The sequence below is a fragment of the Bos mutus genome, chromosome 26, assembly GCF_027580195.1.
Source record: "Bos mutus isolate GX-2022 chromosome 26, NWIPB_WYAK_1.1, whole genome shotgun sequence".
NCBI lineage: Eukaryota > Metazoa > Chordata > Mammalia > Artiodactyla > Bovidae > Bos > Bos mutus.
The window spans coordinates 37,590,997-37,611,277 of NC_091642.1; the positions used below are offsets into that span (position 1 = coordinate 37,590,997).

General features: G+C 42.1%; 1 protein-coding gene across 4 annotated transcripts in view; it reads left to right on the forward strand.

Annotated features, from left to right (window-relative positions):
• CPEB3 (cytoplasmic polyadenylation element binding protein 3) overlaps positions 1–20,281 on the forward strand; it is a 204,398-nt gene that overhangs the window by 34,241 nt on the left and 149,876 nt on the right. The window contains exons 1-2 of one of the 4 annotated variants that reach the window (XM_070363676.1): positions 14,498–14,651; positions 17,483–18,495. In XM_070363676.1, coding sequence (XP_070219777.1) covers positions 17,494–18,495 — 1,002 coding nt within the window. In that variant the 5' untranslated portion in view covers positions 14,498–14,651; positions 17,483–17,493. Of the gene's footprint in view, positions 1–14,497; positions 14,652–16,896; positions 17,271–17,482; positions 18,496–20,281 lie in introns of those variants that run through there. The other 3 variants (XM_070363673.1, XM_070363674.1, XM_070363675.1) reach the window with 3 other exon arrangements.

Here is a 20,281-nt window from a genome sequence, read left to right on the forward strand (position 1 = left end):
ATCCACCAAATTTTAGTATGAAATATCTTCATTAAACATTAAATAGCGTGTCTTTAAACTAGTGTTTTTGAAATGCCTTTAATGACAAGAGAATTTGGCTTCATCTAAAGTTAAGGAAGTACTTTCAGTTTCTAAATTGTTAAGTACAATATATTTTCTCCTTTGATTTATCTCTACATTACAGGCCTAGAGCCTGAATTCCAAAGATGAAAATGGTCCTGATCCTGGAGCTTTTGGAGGAAAGACAGATGTGTAAACGGATAGTACTCAAATATGAAGAATACTATAATAGAGATATGTGTGTGGGATGGAGGTGTATATAAAGAAAGGAATGGGCAGTTTTGCTTACATGATCAGGGTCAGCTCTCTTGGGTGAGTAGGAGCAGGTTATCAAGAGGTACAAAGGTATTTCAGACAGAAGGAATATGTGCATAGGCATTATACTACATGGCACAATCCATCCAGGGACCTGTAGCAGTAGTTTGGTATGGCTGGGAAGAAGAGTAGAAGATTCAGGTTGTATTGTATCCTCTTGGCAAGGGAAAAGTAATTAGAGTTTTAGAAAGGGGCATAAAATGGTAAAACTGTGAATGATTACTCAGGCTTTAGTGTGGAGGCCACATTTGAAAGAGTACTTATGAGAGACATTCCCTAGAGAAGAAAATGGCAACCCACTCCGGTATTCTTGCCTGGAAAATCCCACGGACAGAGGAGCCTGGCAGGCTACAGTCTGTGGGGTCACAAAGAGTTGGACAGGACTGAGCGGCTGAGCACAGCAATGAGAGACATTAGGATGTTACTGCCATAGTTTAGGTGAAACAAAGGGCTGCCTGTGAATGCAGAGGGGGGAATGGTAAGCAGAAATTTGAAAGTGAAAGTTGCTCAGTCGTGTCTGACTCTTTGCAACCCCGTGGACTATACAGTCCATGGAATTCTCCAGGCCACAATACTGGAGTGGGTAGCCTTTCCCTCCTCCAAGGGATCTTCCCAACCCAGGGATTGAACCCAAGTCTCCCACATTGCAGGCGGATTCTTTACCAGCTGAGCCACAAGGGAAGCAGAAATTTAGAAGGCAAAATTAACAAGTTTTAGTGACCAATCCCTAATAACTCAGTTGGCAATGCAGGAGACCCTGATTCGATTCCTGGGTTGGGAAGATCCCCTGGAGAAGGGATAGGCTACCCATTCCAGTATTCTTGGGCTTCCCTTGTGGAATCAGTCCTGAATATTCATTGGAAGGACTGATGCTAAAGCTGAAACTCCCATACTTTGGCCACCTCATGCACCTGATGCTGGGAAAGATTGAAGGCAGAAGGAGAAAGAGATGACGGAGGATGAGATGGTTGGATGACATCACTGACTCGATGGACCTGAGTTTGAGCAAGCTCTGGGAGTTGGTGATGGACAGGGAAGCCTGGTGTGCTGCAGTCCATGGGGTCCCAAAGAGTTGGATACGACTGAGTGACTGAACTGAATTGAACTGAATCCAGTCCAGTATTCTTGGACTTCCCTTGTAGCTCAGCTGGTGTAGAATCTACCTGCAATGTGGGAGACCTGGGTTTGATCCCTGGGTTGGAAAGATCCCCTGGAGAAGGGAAGGGCTACCCACTCCAGTATTCTGGCCTGGAGAATTCCATGGACTACACAGTCCATGGGGTCTCAAAGAGTTGGACAGAATTGCAGCCATGAAATTAAAAGATGCTTACTCCTTGGAAGGAAAGTTATGACCAACCTAGATAGCATATTAAAAAGCAGAGACATTACTTTGCCAACAAAGGTCCGTCTAGTCAAGGCTAGATGTTTTTTCAGTGGTTTTTCCAGTGGTCATGTATGGATGTGAGAGTTGGACTATGAAGAAAGCTGAGCACGAAGAATTGATGCTTTTGAACTGTGGTGTTGGAGAAGAAGACTCTTGAGAGCCCCTTGGACTGCAAGGAGATCCAACCAGTCCATTCTAAAGGAGATCGGTCCTGGGTGTTCATTGGAAGGACTGATGCTAAAGCTGAAACTCCAATACTTTGGCCACCTCATGCAAAGAGTTGACTCATTGGAAAAGACCCTGATGCTGGGAGGGATTGGGGGCAGGAGGAGAAGGGGACGACAGAGGATGAGATGGCTGGATGGCATCACCGATTCGATGGACGTGAGTTTGAGTGAACTCCGGGAGTTGGTGATGGACAGGGAGGCCTGGCATGCTGCGATTCATGGGGCCGAAAAGAGTCGGACACGACTGAGTGATTGAACTGAACTGAACTGAGTGACTTTAACTAGTGACCAGTTGGACTTGTCCATCAGTGAGGTGGAAGAAAAAGGACGAAATCATACCCAGATTCTTAACTTGATTGACTACATGGATGGTGGTACCATTTAACAGGATTTAGATAAGAGAAGTGCTATAGGATCCTATACAAGTTGTTGCTTAAATAGTGGTTTGGAGCTTCATAAAAAGATGAAGAAAACCTAGATACTGGTGAGCTCAGTTTTCCAGCTCATGAATGTAACACTTTATTTTGGAGAGAGCAGAATTAGGAGAACTCTCAGGGAAACTGTATTTAGAGGCCAAGAGAACTGAGAATAAACTTCAGAAGTGAAGAACCAGGAGAGCAGTATCTTCAAAGACAATGGAATATTGTATTAGTTTGCTACTTCTCTGTAACAAATTACCACAAGCTTAATCGCTTAAAGAAACTCTGTTCATTTATTAATTTATAGTTCTTTATGACTGGGGTTCTCTGTTTAGGGTGTCAGATTCACTTTCAGGTTCATTCTTCTTGTTGGCTGAATTGCCTTTGCAGGACTAGGGTTCCTATTTTCCTTCTAGCTTGGAATCCTTGGAGGGCCACCTTAGAATTCTGCCTACTACAAGAGTGTTATGAAGGATAAATGGCAAATAAAATAAAAATTGAAAAGTTGTCAGTTGGTCATTGATGAGTAAGATCAATAGCCAGAGCAATATTTGTAGGATGGTAGGGCAGAAGCTAGATGCAGTAAATTTAGGGAGTCAACTGGAAGTCAAAGGAAGTAAAGCTTGGATTTAGAGGTTTCTTTTTAGTATCTTCTCTGGAATGGAAAGGAGAAGCCTGGACATAATTAACTAATGAAATGGATCTAAAGGAAACAAGATAGAATGAACTCTAGACTACAGATGGAGGGATTAATGTGGACTTGTAGGGGAACTCAGTTTCTTTTGAGGTAGGAGAAAAGGAAGTATGAGTGGGGATTTGGGTAAGTTTGTAAAGAGGGAGGGAGGCAGCTGAGAAATTGGGGAAGTTACTGCATAATATCCTCAGTTTTTCCATAGAGGTTAGAGACAGGGTTAATAAAAAGCAGGTGAAGTTTTGGAATTGCTACTTTGCAGCTAGGTTTTTCATAAAATTGTTGAATGAATGAGTGAACAAACTTAAACCTAATGGACAGAGAGGCAAGAAGCATAAAGAACCCCAGGTGCTCTTCAGAGTGCCCACCAAACCACACCAGAGTCACTTGGCTTCCTTTTGCTCCCTTTCTCTTGTTCCATTCTCAAACTTACTCTGATCTAGAATTGCTTAACAAGTCCTTTCTCAGATGCTCTGGACTTCCTGCATGTAAATTGCCTTAGTCTATAACAATCTTAGAAGTTTTCTAGATGACTTAGGGGATATCTTATTTATCATAGTTGACCAGAATGATTTTTCCTTCCTTAGACTGTGAGGCCTTTGAAGTCAAGGGATTTGTGCTTGTGTGTGTGTGTGTGTGTGTGTGTGTGTGTGCGCATGTGCCTCTAATACTGGTCTGGTACATAGGAATCCTCCCTCCCTCCACTGGCCCCCCAGTTTATTTCTCTAGCTTCAGTGACCCAGACTTAAGGCTCCCCTTCCTACTTGGCCAGATTTTGCTGTTTTCAATTCTCGCTTAGAGAAGATAGTTAACCTTTGCAAATACATGTATATGTTTTATACATTTAAAGAAAGTAGAACAAAAAATGGGCTTTCCTGGTGGGTCAGAACAGTAAAGAATCTGCCTGCAATGCAGGAGACCCAGGTTCGATCCTCAGTCAGGAAGATCCGCTGGAGAAGGGAATGGTTATCCACTCCAGTATTCTTGCCTAGAGAATCCTATGGACAGAGGAGCCTGATGGGCTACAGTCCATAGGGTTGCAAAGAATGGGACACAATTGAACAACTAATACTTTCACTTTCATAACAGAAAGACAGAATTTTCCAAATTTTTAAAGTAAATACACATGTGTAACAGAATGTATCACCAGTATCCCTGTGGCCCCCTTTTATATCCCCCATAAATCATTATTTTTCTGCAAAAGTTACCAGCACATTATCTTCTGGACCCATAAATTAGTTTTATTAGAACTTTACATAAGCAGAATCATATATATTCTTACATGGCAGACTTCTTTCACTCACATTGCATTCATGCAGTTCATCTAGGTTGTTCTATAAAGTTGGAGTCTATTCATTATCTTTGCCTTATGATATTCCATTATATGATTCTATCATGATTTACTTATTCAGTCTGCTGTAAATGGATATTTGGGTTGTTTTGGGTTTGGGCTGTTATGAATAATGTTGTTTTGAGCATGTCTTTTGGAGACCATCTGTTGCCATGTTTATTATGTATATATCTAGATGCAGAATTGCTGGGTCATAAGGTGTGTGGAATGGGCAAATTTAATTCAGATGACCATTATATCTACTACTGTGGACAAGAATCCCTTAGAAGAAGTGGAGTAGCCCTCTGAGTCAGCAAATGAGTCTGAAATGTAGCTCTGGGTGCAATCTCAAAAACGACAGAATGATCTTGGTTCGTTTCCAAGGCAAGTCATTTAGTATCACAATAATCTAAGTCTATGCCCCAACCACTAATGCTGAAGAAGCTGAAGTTGAACACTTCTATGAAGACCTACAAGATTTCTAGAACTAACACCAAAGAAGGATGTCCTTTTCATCATAGGAGACTGGAATGCAGAAGTAGGAAGTCAAGAGATACCTGGAGTAACAGGGAAATTTGGCCTTAGAATACAAAAAGAAGCAGGACAAAGGCTAACAGTTTTGCCAAGAGAATGCACTAGTCATACCAAAGCACCCTCTTCCAACACAAGAGACAATTCTACACATGGACATCACCAGATGGTCAATACCGAAATCAGACTGATTTTATTCTTTGTGGCCAAAGACGGAGAAGCTCTATAGTCAGCAAAAACAAGACAGGGAGCTGACTGTGGCTCAGATCATGAACTCCTTATTGCCAAATTCAGACTGAAATTGAAGAAAATAGGGAAAACCACTCAGCCATTCAGGTATGACCTAAATCAAATCCCTTACGATTACAGAGTGGAAGTGACAAACAGATTCAAGGGATTAGATCTGATAGAGTACCTGAAGGACTATGGAAGGAGGTTCATAACATTGTACAGGAGGTGGTGATCAAAACTATCCCCAAGAAAAAAAATGCAAAAAGGTTGTCTGAGGAGGCCTTACAAATAGCTGAGAAAAGAGTAGCAAAGGCAAAGGAGAAAAGGAAAGATATACGCATCTGAATTCAGTATTCCAAAGAATAGCAAGGAGATAAGAAAGCCTTTTTAAGTGAACAATGAAAAGAAATAGAGGAAAACAACAGAATGGGAAAGACTAGAGATCTCTTCAAGAAAATTAGAGATAACAAGGGAACATTTCATGCAGAGATGGGCACAATAAAGGACAGAAATGGTATGGATGTAACAGAAGCTGAAGATATTAAGAGGTGACAAGAATACACAGAACCATGATGGTGTGATCACTCACCTAGAGCCAGACATCCTGGAGTGTGAAGTCAAGGAGGTTGTAGGAAGCATCACTATGAACAAAGCTAGTGGAGGTGATGGAATTCCAGGTGAGCTATTTCAAATCCTAAAAGTTGGTGCTGTCAAAGTGCTGCATTCAATATGCCAGCAAATTTAGAAGACTCAGCAATGGCCACAGGACTGGAAAAGGTCAGTTTTCATTCCATTCCCTAAGAACGGCAATGCCAAAGAATGTTTAAACTGCCACACAATTACACTTATTTCACATACTAGCAAAGTAATGCTCAAAATCTTTCAAGCTATAAGCACTTCAACAGTATGTGAACCGAGAACTTCTAGATATAGAAGCTGGATTTAGAAAAGGCAGAGAAACCAGAGATCAAATTGCCAACATCCGTTGAATCATAGACTAGCAAGAGAATTCCAGAAAAACATCTATTCCTGCTTCTTTGACTGTGCTAAAGCCTTTGACTGTGTGGATCCCAACAAACTGGAAAATTCTTAAACAGATGGGAATATCAGATGACCTTACTTGCCACCTGAGAAACCTGTATGCAGGTCAAGAAACAACAGTTAAAACCAGACATGGAACAATGGACTCATTCAAAATTGGGAAAGGAGTACGTCAAGGCTGTATACTGTCACCCTGCTTATTTAACTTGTATACAGAGTACACCATGTAAAACACCAGACTGGAGGAAGCACAAGCTAGAATCAAGATTGCCAGGAGAAATATCAATAACTTCAGGTATGCAGTTGACACCACCCTTATGGCAGAAAGCAAAGAGGAACTAAAGAGCCTCTTGATGAAGGTGAAAGAAGAAAGTGAAAAAGCTGGCTTAAATCTCAACTTTCAAAAAACGAAGATCATGGCATCTGGTCCCTTCACTTCATTGCAAATAGATGGGGAAACAATGGAAACAGTAACAGAGTGTATTTTCTTGGGCTCCAAAATCACTGCGGACTGTGACTTCGGCCATGAAATTAAAAGATGCTTACTTCTTGGAAGAAAAGCTATGACAGACCTAGACATTAGGTTAAATTATTAAAAGGCAGAGACATTACTTTGCTGGCAATGGGCTGTATAGTGAAAGCTATGGTTTTTCCAGTAATCATATATGGATGTGAGGAGAACTGGACAACAAAAAAGCTGAAGACTGAAGAATTGATGCTTTCGAACTGTGGTGCTGGAGAAGACTCTTAAGAGTCCCTTAGATTGCAAGGAAACCAAACCAGTCAATCCCAACAGAAATTAGTACTGAATATTCATTGAAAGGACTGATGCTGAAGCTGAAGCTCCAGTACTTTGGCCACCTGATGGGAAGAGCCGATTCATTGGAAAAGACTCTGATGCTGGGAAAGGTTGAAGGCAGGAAAAGAAGGGACGACAGAGCATGAGGTGGTTGGATGGCATCACTGACTCAATGGACTTGAGTTTGAGCAAGCTCCAGGAGATAGTGGAGGACAGGGAAGCCTGCTGTGCTGCAGTCCATGGGCTTGCAGAGTCAGACATGACTGAGTTGACTGAACAAGAACAAGAAAGTTGTGTGGACATTTGCTTTAATAGATCCTAGTAAGTAGTTTTGCAGTGTAGTTGTAAAGTTAAATTCAATTATACTTCCATCAGCAGTGTTTGAGAATGAGTTGCCTTACATCCTTGCAAATATATGGTAGTTGTGTCTTTTCGAGTTTTTGCCATTTTGGTTGTATTTTGTATTTCTTTGGTGGCAAGTGACGTAGAGCACATTTTCATATGCTTTTTGAACATTTGAGTATCTTTTGTTGAAGTCTCTTGCCCATTTTTCTTTGGGATGTTCACTGTTATTAATTTGTAAGAGTTCTTCATGTATTTGAATTATAATTATTTTGAATATTGCATATATTTCTCCCTTTCTTTGATTTTTCACTCTTGACTTTTGGTAAACAGATGTTCTTAATTAGTTTAGTTTATTAAATTTTTCCTTTATATTTATTGCTTTTGTGACCTGTTGAAGAAATTTTTGCCTACTCTAATGTCATGAAAATATTCTCATATGTACTTTTAAAGACTTTCTTGTTTACCTTTTACATTTAGACCTGCGGTCCATCTGGAATTGATTTTTGTGTATGGTGTGGTAAGGATGAAGGTCTCTTTTTTGCCATATGGATATTCAGTTGACTCCAATATCCTTTATTGAAAAGACCATCCTTTCACCACTGCAGTGTTACTGTTTTCAGAAATCTGATCACCATGTTACAGGAAGGGGGACCCCTTTCAGGGTCTTAGAGTGGGCTCTAGTGTAATACTCGGAAATGAATTGCCTGAGGAAATACGTGTGCTGACAAAGCAAGAGCCTTTATTGGTAAAGGGTGCCTGAGTGGAGAGCAGGAGGATAAGGGAACCCTGGAGAATTTACTCTGCCATGAGGCTTGTAGTCTTATGTTTTATGATTAGTTTCCAGGTTGTCTATGACCAGTCATCTCTGGTCTGTAGTCAGACTCAGGGTCCTTCCTGGCGGCACACTGATCTTTCAGCCAGGATGGGTTCCAGCACAAAGGATTCTGGGATATTGGTTGTCTCCTCACTCTTTTGGCCCCTCCTGAATTCTGGCTAGTTTTTGGAGGCAGGACCATGTTCCTTACTGGGACCTCTTGTTGTGGACATGATCTTCGTTTTCTGAATGTTGAGCTTTAAGCCAACTTTTTCACTCTCCACTTTCACTTTCATCAAGAGGCTTTTGAGTTCCTCTTCACTTTCTGCCATAAGGGTGGTGTCATCTACATATCTGAGGTTATTGATATTTCTCCCAGCAATCTTGATTCTAGCTTGTGTTTCTTCCAGTCTAGCGTTTCTCATGATGTACTCTGCATATAAGTTAAATAAATAGGGTGACAATACACAGCCTTGACGTACTCCTTTTCCTATTTGGAACCAGTCTGTTGTTCCATGTCCAGTTCTAACTGTTGCTTCCTGACCTGCATACAAATTTCTCAAGAGGCAGGTCAGGTGGTCTGGTATTCCCATCTCTTGAAGAATTTTCCGCAGTTTATTGTGATCCACACAGTCAAAGGCTTTGGCATAGTCAATAAAGCAGAAATCGATGTTTTTCTGGAACTCTCTTGCTTTTTCCATGATCCAGCGGATGTTGGCAATTTGATCTCTGGTTGCTCTGCCTTTTCTAAAACCAGCTTGAACGTCAGGAAGTTCACGGTTCACATATTGCTGAAGCCTGGCTTGGAGAATTTTGAGCATTACTTTACTAGCATGTGAGATGAGTGCAATTGTGTGGTAGTTTGAGCATTCTTTGGCATTGCCTTTCTTTGGGATTGGAATGAAAACTGACCTCTTCCAGTCCTGTGGCCACTGCTGAGTTTTCCAAATTTGCTGGCATATTGCGTGCAGCACTTTCACAGGATCATCTTTCAGGATTTGGAATAGCTCAACTGGAATTCCATCACCTCCACTAGCTTTGTTCGTAGTGATGCTTTCTAAGGCCCACTTGACTTCACGTTCCAGGATGTCTGGCTCTAGGTCAGTGATCACACCATCGTGATTATCTGGGTTGTGAAGATCTTTTTTATATAGTTCTTCTGTGTATTCTTGCCATCTCTTCTTAATATCTTCTGCTTCTGTTAGGTCCATACCATTTCTGTCCTTTATCGAGCCCATCTTTGCATGAAATGTTCCCTTGGTATCTCTGATTTTCTTGAAGAGATCTCTAGTCTTCCCCATTCTGTTGTTTTCCTCTATTTCTTTGCATTGATCGCTGAAGAAGGCTTTCTTATCTCTTCTTGCTATTCTTTGGAACTCTGCATTCAGATGTTTATATCTTTCCTTTTCTCCTTTGCTTTTCGCTTCTCTTCTTTTCACAGCTATTTGTAAGGCCTCCCCAGACAGCCATTTTGCTTTTTTGCCTTTCTTTTCCATGGGGATGGTCTTGATCCCTGTCTCCTGTACAGTGTCACGAATCTCATTCCATAGTTCATCAGGCACTCTATCTATCAGATCTAGGCCCTTAAATCTATTTCTCACTTCCACAGTATAATCATAAGGGATTTGATTTAGGTCATACCTAAATCTAGTGGTTTTCCCTACTTTCTTCAATTTGAGTCTGAATTTGGCAATAAGGAGTTCATGGTCTGAGCCACAGTCAGCTCCTGGTCTTGTTTTTGCTGACTGTATAGAGCTTCTCCATCTTTGGCTGCAAAGAATATAATCAATCTGATTTTGGTGTTGACCATCTGGTGATGTCCATGTATAGAGTCTTCTCTTGTGTTGTTGGAAGAGGGAAATAGATGGGGAAACAGTGGAAACAGTATCAGACTTTATTTTTCTGGGCTCCAAAATCACTGCAGATGGTGACTGCAGCCATGAAATTAAAAGACGCTTAACTCCTTGGAAGGAAAGTTATGACCAACCTAGATAGCATGTTGAAAAGCAGAGACGTTACTTTGCCAACAAAAGTTCGTCTAGTCAAGGCTATGGTTTTTTCTGTGGTCATGTATGGATGTGAGAGTTCGACTGTGAAGAAGGCTGAGCGCCGAAGAATTGATGCTTTTGAACTGTGGTGTTGGAGAAGACTCTTGAGAGTCCCTTGGTCTGCAAGGAGATCCAACCAGTCCATTCTGAAGGAGATCAGTCCTGGGTGTTCTTTGGAAGGACTGATGCTAAAGCTGAAACTCCAGTCCTTTGGCCACCTCATGTGAAGAGTTGACTCATTGGAAAAGACTCTGATTCTGGGAGGGATTGGGGGCAGAAGGAGAAGGGGAAGACAGAGGATGAGATGGCTGGATGGCATCACTGACTCGATGGACGTGAGTCTGTGTGAACTCCGGGAGTTGGTGATGGACAGGGAGGCGTGGCATGCTGCGATTCATGGGGTCGCTAAGAGTCGGACACGACTGAGCGACTGATCTGATCTCTGATCTGATATAAATATATGGACTTCCCTGGTGGCTCAGACGGCAAAGCATCTGCCTACAATGTGGGAGACCCACGTTCAACCCCTGGGTCAGGAAGATCTCCTGGAGCAGGGAATAGCAACCCACTCCAGTAGTCTTGCCGCCATCCCCCCCCACCCCAAAAAGCAGCTCTGTTCTTTAGGGCTGTGATTGGATAACCCACTAGGAAATTTGTTTTAGATGAGTGTTCAGTCCTGTTCTATCTATTCATAATAATTGTAGATGGGATCCTCTCACCTGGCCAATTAAAAATACCTACTCTGAGGCTGGCCATAGATTTAAGTTTTCTCTTATGGTCATTTAAACTCAATTGGAGTGATGAGCTAAGTCTCAATAAAAAATTAACTTCTCATCTATTAAAAGGAAAGCTCTTACAATTATGGGGAGGATCTACATGGTTAACACCAGGCTATGGTCATTAAGTTTAAAGGCTCCTCTATGTTGGGAATGGTTAAATCGTACTAAAAATGATCAACCTGGTAATTATGAGACAAGGCTGGGTGCTTTATGAACTATTCCTGTTATTACCCTTAGAGAGAGTGATTGGCATGGAACTCAGTGGATTTGTGGCACTAATTTATGGTCTTGACATCTACAGGGATGATACGAAGGTGTAGCCTGGGATTCCCATGAATTTAAGGTCATACATGTTAACAAATTACAGGTAACCCCAACCCATCTACCACTGGTATGATCCCAATGGGTCAAAGATCCGTATTCTACTGGTATGACCATTTAGCAGCTTGTGTGTGTGTGTGTGTGTGTACCTTCAATGGGGTTGGAGGATGTAATTGACCATATTTAAGCCTCGACAACTTTCATAAGCTTTAAATGATAGTAACTGGGCTATTAGCTTATTGAATTCTGAGATCTCTATGATGAGAAAGGCAGTGCTACGCAACTCCAAGACCCTTGACACCTTATAGCATCTCAGGGAGATATCTGTGCTATAATTCAAACTGAATGCTGTATTTTTGTACCTGATAAATCTTTTAATGTAACATTTGAACCACATGAAAAATCAGATTTCTGCTCTAAGTGACCGATTCCCTAGTCTTGATAATCTTTAAAAAAAAAAACTGGTGTGGGAGGCTCATGGCTAAAATATTTACTTTTAATTCCACTAATGTTATTAACTATACCATTTGTATTTTGCTTGTTTCACAAGATTATTATTTCTTGTATTCCAAGTATATGACTGAGCCTTCAATGGAAATAATGACTAGACTTGAAGCAGTTGATCAAATGTATAGTTTGATATATGATCAATGATTGTAATAGTGTCACTCTAGAAGGCAATGGCAACCCACTCAAGTACTCTTGCCTGGAAAATCCCATGGACGGAAGAGCCTGGAAGGCTGCAGCCCATGGGGTTGTGAAGAGTTGGACACGACTGAGCATCTTCACTTTCACTTTTCACTTTCATGCATTGGAGAAAGAAATGGCATCCCACTCCAGTGTTCTTGTCTGGAGAATCCCAGGGACGGGGGAGCCTCGTGGGCTTCCGTGTATGGGGTCGCACAGAGTTGGACACGACTGAACCGACTTAGCAGTAGCAGCAGCAGCTTATAAATATGAGAGTCATTTTCTTTTTAAATTTGAGTGTTTATTTTAGGAATGGAAGAGCAGAGATAGTTCATTTTCAAATACAATAAAATTATGTTAAGTATTAAGTTCAGTCGCTCAGTCGTGTCCGACTCTTTACGACCCCATGAATCGCAGCACGCCACGCCTCCCTGTCCATCACCAACTCCTGGAGTTCATTCAGACTCACGTCCATCGAGTCAGTGATGCCATCCAGCCATCTCATCCTCTGTCGTCCCCTTCTCCTCCTGCCCCCAATCCCTCCCAGCATCAGAGTCTTTTCCAATGAGTCAACTCTTCGCATGAGGTGGCCAAAGTACTGGAGTTTCAACTTTAGCATCATTCCTTCCAAAGAACACCCAGGGCTGATCTCGTCTAGAATGGACTGGTTGGATCTCCTTGCAGTCCAAGGGACTCTCAAGAGTCTTCTCCAACACCACAGTTCAAATGCATCAATTCTTCGGCGTTCAGCTTTCTTCACAGTCCAACTCTCACATCCATACGTGTTAAGTATAGGCAGTGCTAATTTAGTTTTGTCATTTATCAAAGGGTCAGAGACCAAAGTTTAGTTTTTTTCACTGTGTATATTATTAGTAGACCTGTACTTGGGGTCAAGTGAATTGCTAAATGCCCAATTTAAACCATTTTCAAGTACACCTGAATAATAAGATTTTCTACCTTACCAATAAAAATTTGGCATATTAATTTTAAATAATCTTTAAAAATCTATTTCTTAAAACAAGTCTTTATATGACTTTTATGAGCGAACTTTTGTTTTTTTAAATATTCAAGTACTTGAAAATGTAGAAGTTTGGTAGATTAGGGAAGTCTTCAGGAGTAAGATTAACTGAGTTCATCCTTAGACTCTGGAATGAATATTGTAAGTATAACACATTGGCAGAGGAAAAATTTTCTTTAGAAAGATAGAGGAAGGAAAAAAAATGGGGAATATACAGTAAGTTCATAGTAGGAATAAGAGGACCATTTATTTAGTTCTTTTAAAAAGAGCTTGTAGTAGATTGATTCAAAATGATTTTTTCGTCTTAAATTGTTTTGTTTTTTCCCTTGGAAATAAGTAGAAATAAAGACTACTGACTGCTGCAAATTGGTAGTCTCTGATAATACTACTTTAGTTCTAATTGGTGAAGAGGGGAAATAGAGAATTAAGATAGTTTTAAATGATGTCTGACATTTTTAATTCTTAGTTCAATCAGCACAGTCATGAAGTGACTATTCTGAACCCCTTGCATGAATGGCATTGAACCAAATCCCACAAGAGATAATACCTTCTGCCTATGTGAGCAAACTGGTAGTTGAAGTATTGCTCTCAGAAGCTATAGATAATACCAGTTGATGTTAAGATGTTGTGAGATTCCAGCCTTGGGGTAATGAGGTTAAGATAGGAAAAATGTACATCAGGGGGAAAAAAGTTTTAAAAGAAACTGTAGCTACTTTATGCCTTGAATAAAGATGTCACTGTCCTATGCAGTGAAACAATAAACATGTCAAATTATTTTTTTAATATTTAACTAAAACACTGTTTTAGTTTTAAAGAGCTGAATTTTATTTGATTGATCATTGTATGAATAATGCAAAGTAAACTTTCATTTTGACAAGTAAAATAAGGAGGTGTATGATTTAGAGCATATCAAGTAGAATCTTGAAATAAGTGATTTGTACCTTCATTGAAAATCAAATAGAAATCTTGGTGGATAGATAATGTCCAAAATTTATGACTGAAACCTATCTTTAACCTGACCTTCAAGAGTTAATATCATATTTCATATTAAGATTCTTTTCATTTTATAATATTACACGTATTTAAGTATGGTCAGATTTTAATTATCTTTCCTTAGTAGTCCACCTCCTCCCTTCTTTATTCTTCCCCACCCCACCTCTTTTGGTGTGGCTGGGTTCCTTCAGCTGGCTACCCAGTCATTACCATTCTAATACCATTTAAGGTAGCTCCTCTGGGTTTATTTATTTGAGTCCTGTAATCCAGTTTCTCTTTTAACCTGGCTTCCTAAATCAGTTGACAAACCGGTTTATTTTTCTCGTAACAACTCGTGATTTAGATTGGTTAGGAAGATAAAATGTAATCCGGCACAACGTCTTTCCCTTGGAATCTGTATTTGAAAGGCTTCCTCCTTTCGTGGCTGAGCGTGCTTAAATCGGGCAGAGTACCTAGTGAAGGACTTCAGCCCCCACAGTTCCCTGTGTGCGCATGCCCTCTTTTCTTACAGTTGTCAAAGTGCTTTTGCCAGAGCGGTCACATAATCAACCTGAAAGAAGAAAATAAATACTGTACACTTTTTAATTTTATCGATCCTTAAACACTGGACCCTCAAAGGTAACTGCTGCTAAGAATTTGTTACTTGAGATTGGGTGATTGCATGTAAAGGAAGATCTATTGTGTGTGTGGTGGGGGGAGGGGAAGGAGGTAGCTATTTCCCGGACTTTGCTGTAAATAAGAAAAAAGAAAAAAAAACTAACAAAAACCCACCCAAACGAATAGACTGTACAAACAGTTACTGACATTGCATGTTAATTTTGTAAATGTTATTTTAATCTATTGCTTATCTTTTGTTGAAAAGGGTCTTATTTATTAAAGATGGGTCTTGACCTTGACAGAGTGAATTTATGCAGAAAGTGAAATTAATGTCTTTAAGAAATGTTAAGAAGAGAAATGAGTGTTCCTAGTATGATAAAAAATTTTAAATTTAATATATTAATATTACTTATAGCCTTAAAATAGTCTGAGTCTAGCTTAGTTTGTGGCTTTTTTTTGCTATAGGACAGCATTAATTTTTCCACTATAAACATATAGTTTAAACTGAAGGCATTAACAGAAGGCATTGATACTAGCATCAGAAAAGCTGAGTGATATTAAAATTACAATCAAATGCATATTTCAGCCATGATGATATGGCTATTGTAAAGACAATTCTAGCCCACTGGGAGAGACTCAAATCCCATATTATAATGGTTTACTGCAGCACTGCTTAAACCAAGTAAAAATGTCTCTTTCTATGTCCATTTTCTTTGGCAACAATAGAACTTTGTGTTGCTGTGAATCCAAGCTCTCCTTGCCTCTTTGTCATATTTACAGTACTGATCAAAGTCATTATTTTAGACCAAGGAAATTAAGGAACACAAAACCAATCTTAAATAGGTTTTATTGGTAGTAGTTGGCCATTTGTGATGTGTATTATACTGGGTTGGGTTCTTTTGGAGGGGTGGGTTGGGGAGGGAGGAGTTAAGGTGGCTGTGAAGCTTTTCCTTGAGCCCACTATTTTGTCTATGTATGAAACTTTAGAATGAGATATTAATCATTTTGAAGATATTCTTCAATAAAATAGTAGAACTACTTTTAATCCCATTTCTTAGTCTGACATATTTTATTTAATAGTTAAGAGCAGTAGCAAATCCATTTCCCAACACATTTATTTTACAGCAGTTATTATTGTGAGAATATCCAAAGGCAGAACTTCTGTGTGTATCTGAATGCCATTTTAGGAGTGTCCTGAGAAAGATGCTTCTCCGAGTATCTGAGTTAATTAACTGTATTAAATATATTAATAACTTTGTTGCAAGTATACTGAATCACCATCTAAAAATAATTATGTATTTGGTCATATGCACCTTGAACATTTTAAAATACTTGTTTTCAGGGTCTCAGCACTGTAATATTCATATATTTAAAGCAATTAATGTGTTCTAAAGGACAAACGAACTCAGTGATAACTATGGGTATGGAAATCTCCTGGTTTTGAGCGATTACTATTTTCATCCTTGAATGATTAAACAGGCTGTATGGCAGAGGTGAATATAGCCCTTATATGCGAAATGGAAAATACCATACACTCCTTATATGGCTAAATGAAGCAGTGATGGCAATGCACTATAATTACAATGTATGAGAATTTGCGACTTTGTACTGTGCTATTTTTAACACGTTAGCTAGCATATGGTAATTCAGGGTCTTCAAACCATAATCTTTCACTGTTAATACTAGTGATAAGAGAATAGGTTCTAAATTTGCCAAAGTCTTGTGACCAAGGCAGCAGCAGGAGGATTCAAAAAATGAAAAATCTGGCAACCCCAATATTATCTGGACTTCATACTTAAATCTGAGGGATTTTTTTTAAAGCCCCACCCCACCTCATCTCATAGACAGTCCCCCGTCCCCCTCCCTCCTTTCTCTCTCCTTCTTCCTCCCTCCCTCCCTCCGCGTGTCTCTCCCTCTCTCTCTCTGACCTCAAATCCAACGAGAACATTTCTTCACTCTGCAGAGAAATTCTCAGGCTCCTGTTGAGACCTGAACTACTGAGATGCCAAGAAACATCTTGTGAGGCAGAATTGGAAACGAGAACATTGGAGAATAAGAAAAAAAAACAAAAACAAAAAACACCCATCTAATCCTTAGAGTAACAAGAAGCAAGGACTTGCAAATGTTGCAGTAGATTTTTACCTCTTTTAAAAGGATGTTGGGTTTGTTTTCTTTTTTTTTTTTTTTTTAATGTCTCCTAACAAAATGGAGTAGCTGCAGCTACTGGGAGGCCAGAGAATGGTTGTGCAGATGAGTCCTCCTAACAAATGCCAAGGATTTCCTCCCTCGTGGTTCGCTGCGGCTAAATGAAACAATTATCGAGGCAAAAAGGCAGTTTGCTAATCAAGGGGGATAAGACTACTGTTTCTTTAAAGTGCCCGAGCGGGGAAGGGGGAAGAAAGGGTCGTGTGTGGTGTCTTTTTAACCTTGCTGAAGGACGCAGCTGTATTTATTGACGTATGCAAATAGCTGGGGGAGGGTGGTGCTTGGGAAAAAACAGGAACCAGAATCAGTTTCTCATTGCAGGGTGAACGCTCTGAGTTCCGGTGAAGGGGAAAGAGACGTGGCGAAATTGCTGTCTTTCTGTCTTATAAGCACCTCTCTTACTAATACAGAAAAGGAACCTAGACATCAGAAAGGGTGAAGACGCTCTCACAGTATTTTAAGAGACCTTGCACGAGCTCCCCCACCCCAGCCCGACCTGTTCTTCTAAATGGGAGATTATGGATTTGCATTGCAATTGGCTAGTAGCGGTGGCACTGGATTTTCGCAACTAAAACACCCGCCCGCTCCAGCAAGCAGCATTAACGAACACACTGGCAATAACGCGTTTCTCTTTTTTCCCATTTCAGCTGCGCAAACCATGCAGGATGATTTACTGATGGACAAAAGCAAAACCCAGCCCCAGCCCCAGCAGCAGCGGCAGCAACAGCAGCAGCCCCAGCCCGAGCCCAGCACCGCCGAAGCCCCGTCCACGCCCCTGTCCTCAGAGACCCCCAAGCCGGAGGACAGCAGCGCAGTGCCGGCCCTCAGCCCCGCCGCGGCTCCGCCGGCCCCTAACGGCCCCGACAAGATGCAGATGGAATCGCCGCTCCTGCCGGGCTTGGGTTTCCACCAGCCCCCTCAGCAGCCGCCGCCACCGCCGCAGGAGCCCGCGGCGCCGGGCGCGTCTCTGTCGCCGTCCTTCGGCAGCACCTGGTCCACGGGCACCACGAACGCGGTAGAGGACAGCTTCTTCCAGGGGATCACCCCAGTCAACGGGACCATGCTCTTCCAGAACTTCCCGCACCACGTCAACCCAGTCTTCGGAGGCACCTTCTCCCCGCAGATCGGCCTGGCGCAGACCCAGCACCACCAGCAGCCGCCGCCGCCCGCGCCGCAGCCAGCGCAACCCGCGCAGCCCCCGCAGGCGCAGCCCTCGCAGCAGCGCCGCTCGCCTGCCAGCCCCAGCCAGGCTCCCTACGCGCAGAGGGGCGCCACGGCGGCGTACGGTCACCAGCCCATCATGACTAGCAAGCCGTCCTCGTCCTCGGCCGCCGCAGCCGTAGCCGCCGCCGCCGCCGCTTCGTCCGCGTCGTCCAGCTGGAACACGCACCAGAGCGTGAACGCCGCCTGGAGCGCGCCGTCCAACCCGTGGGGCGGCCTGCAGGCGGGCAGGGACCCTCGCCGGGCGGTCGGCGTGGGCGTGGGCGTGGGCGTCGGGGTGCCCTCGCCCCTCAACCCCATCTCGCCGCTCAAAAAGCCCTTCTCCAGCAACGTGATCGCGCCGCCCAAGTTCCCCCGCGCGGCCCCGCTCACCTCCAAGTCCTGGATGGAGGATAACGCTTTCCGGACCGATAATGGTAACAATCTGTTGCCATTTCAGGTAATGCTCAGGTGCACCTGTATACGCTTTCTTTCCACTCCTCTCCCTTTCCCCTGTCTTCCCTGCCATTTAATCGGCCATTGATTGTGGTTCTTTAAAAAAGGCAGCGTTTGCCAACTCCCCTGCCGTTTTCCGAAGCCTTTAGTTCACTGAGGGTGTTCCACTACGGGGACAAGGGTGGGGGAAGCGTTGTGACTGCTCGAGGAATCTTATTTATGCACCCTGACGAGACAGAAAGGGGCCTTTTTCTTTTAGCCTATTTTTTCTCTCCGTCGTGCTTGTGCCTCTTCTTTTGACCTTCTTTGACAGGAAAAGCTGCAAGTGTATGGCAAGGTGCCGGCATAGTCCCAGGCTGAGTAGGCTGAGTGAGATTCCTGTCGTTTTCAGTGGCTGCACATTTCACGTTATGCAATCCCGGGCTCAGGGTGTCTCCGGAAAGCCGTCCACTCCCAAACCACCCTGGCCCTACTCTTCAAGGGGTTAACAGCCCTGGAGTGGTGCTATTTCAGACAGTTGCATATGCTCAATTAAACTAATGTGAACACATGTGTTTATGTCTCGCTAAGGTGCTGGCATCATTAATAGCAATCAGCATATTGCCCCTGCCGGGAAAATTAGAGTGTGAGATTCCAATAAACACTGGAACTGTATCAGGAACCAAGATGGAAGAGTGGAAATTCTAGGGGTAACCCTTCCCATGTTATCTAGGACTTAGGAATTGTTTTGTTTTGTTTTTAATCCAGAGGATAGAGACAATAGGACGCGACCTTCAGAGCCATATTGCAATGGAGTCTATTTGCTAGCTGGCACTGAAATATTTAAAGCTGCAGTGTCCTTCAGTTGGGTTATTTAAGAAGACAGTGCAGATCAATTACACTATTTGAAACTGGGCAAAGTGAAAGTCTTGCAACTTTAATGAAAAATGAGCCTTGTGTCTTGGTGTTAAATGCCAGTGAAAAACTCAGGAAGTGCCCCAGACAAAAAGGTTGAATGGAGTGTCCTTATTCTGTACTTGCTTTCTGATCCAGTGCGTGGCCACATCAGTTGGCAGTGTGCTGGACATCTTGAGTTGGAAAGGGTGGTGAGGGTGAGGATTCACTGGAGGCCTTTGTTCTCAGGAAAACATTCATCCTTCACTTACAAACTGATTTGTCCATAGGCTTCCAGGCTCGGTTAAAAAAGAAAGAAGGAGCGAGGGCGGCTCTGGGTAAGACCCAGCTTGGATCTTTGGATCCAAGGAAATGAAACAGAAATCCTTTGAGCATTGCTGAAAAATGGCAGAATCAACATTTGACAGAGTTCGTTTAAAGCATCAGGTGCAGTTGGAGCCTTATTTTATTGCTCTTTACATTTCAGATGTGATGTTTGGCGTGGCTCCCATCCGTGAAGGAGGAGGTAGGGATATTAAGAAGCACATGATGCTGTAAGCTAGAGCAAGAATTTTTAACCTCCTCAGTTCAAGGGGGTCTCTGACACCCATAAATTATGTGTATGAGAATTTTTAATGAGACAATCTTACCAGATTTTTACAGGATTGCTTCAGGGATGGAAGAGTCCAATTTCTCTATGTGCTTATTTGTGTGTGTGTGTGTTGGAGGGCTAGACAGGCAGGCTGCTTTTGATAGGAGAGCCCCTCTTTTTCTAACAGTCTCTCTCTTTATTCTGATGCGCTCTACCCAAATCTAGTTTTAGAAGATAACCTAAAATCTAACAGAGAGATTTCGGGCCTGGAAGCTGATAGTGTAGACATTAGCCATCTTTTTCTAAGAGTAGAATCTGAATACAA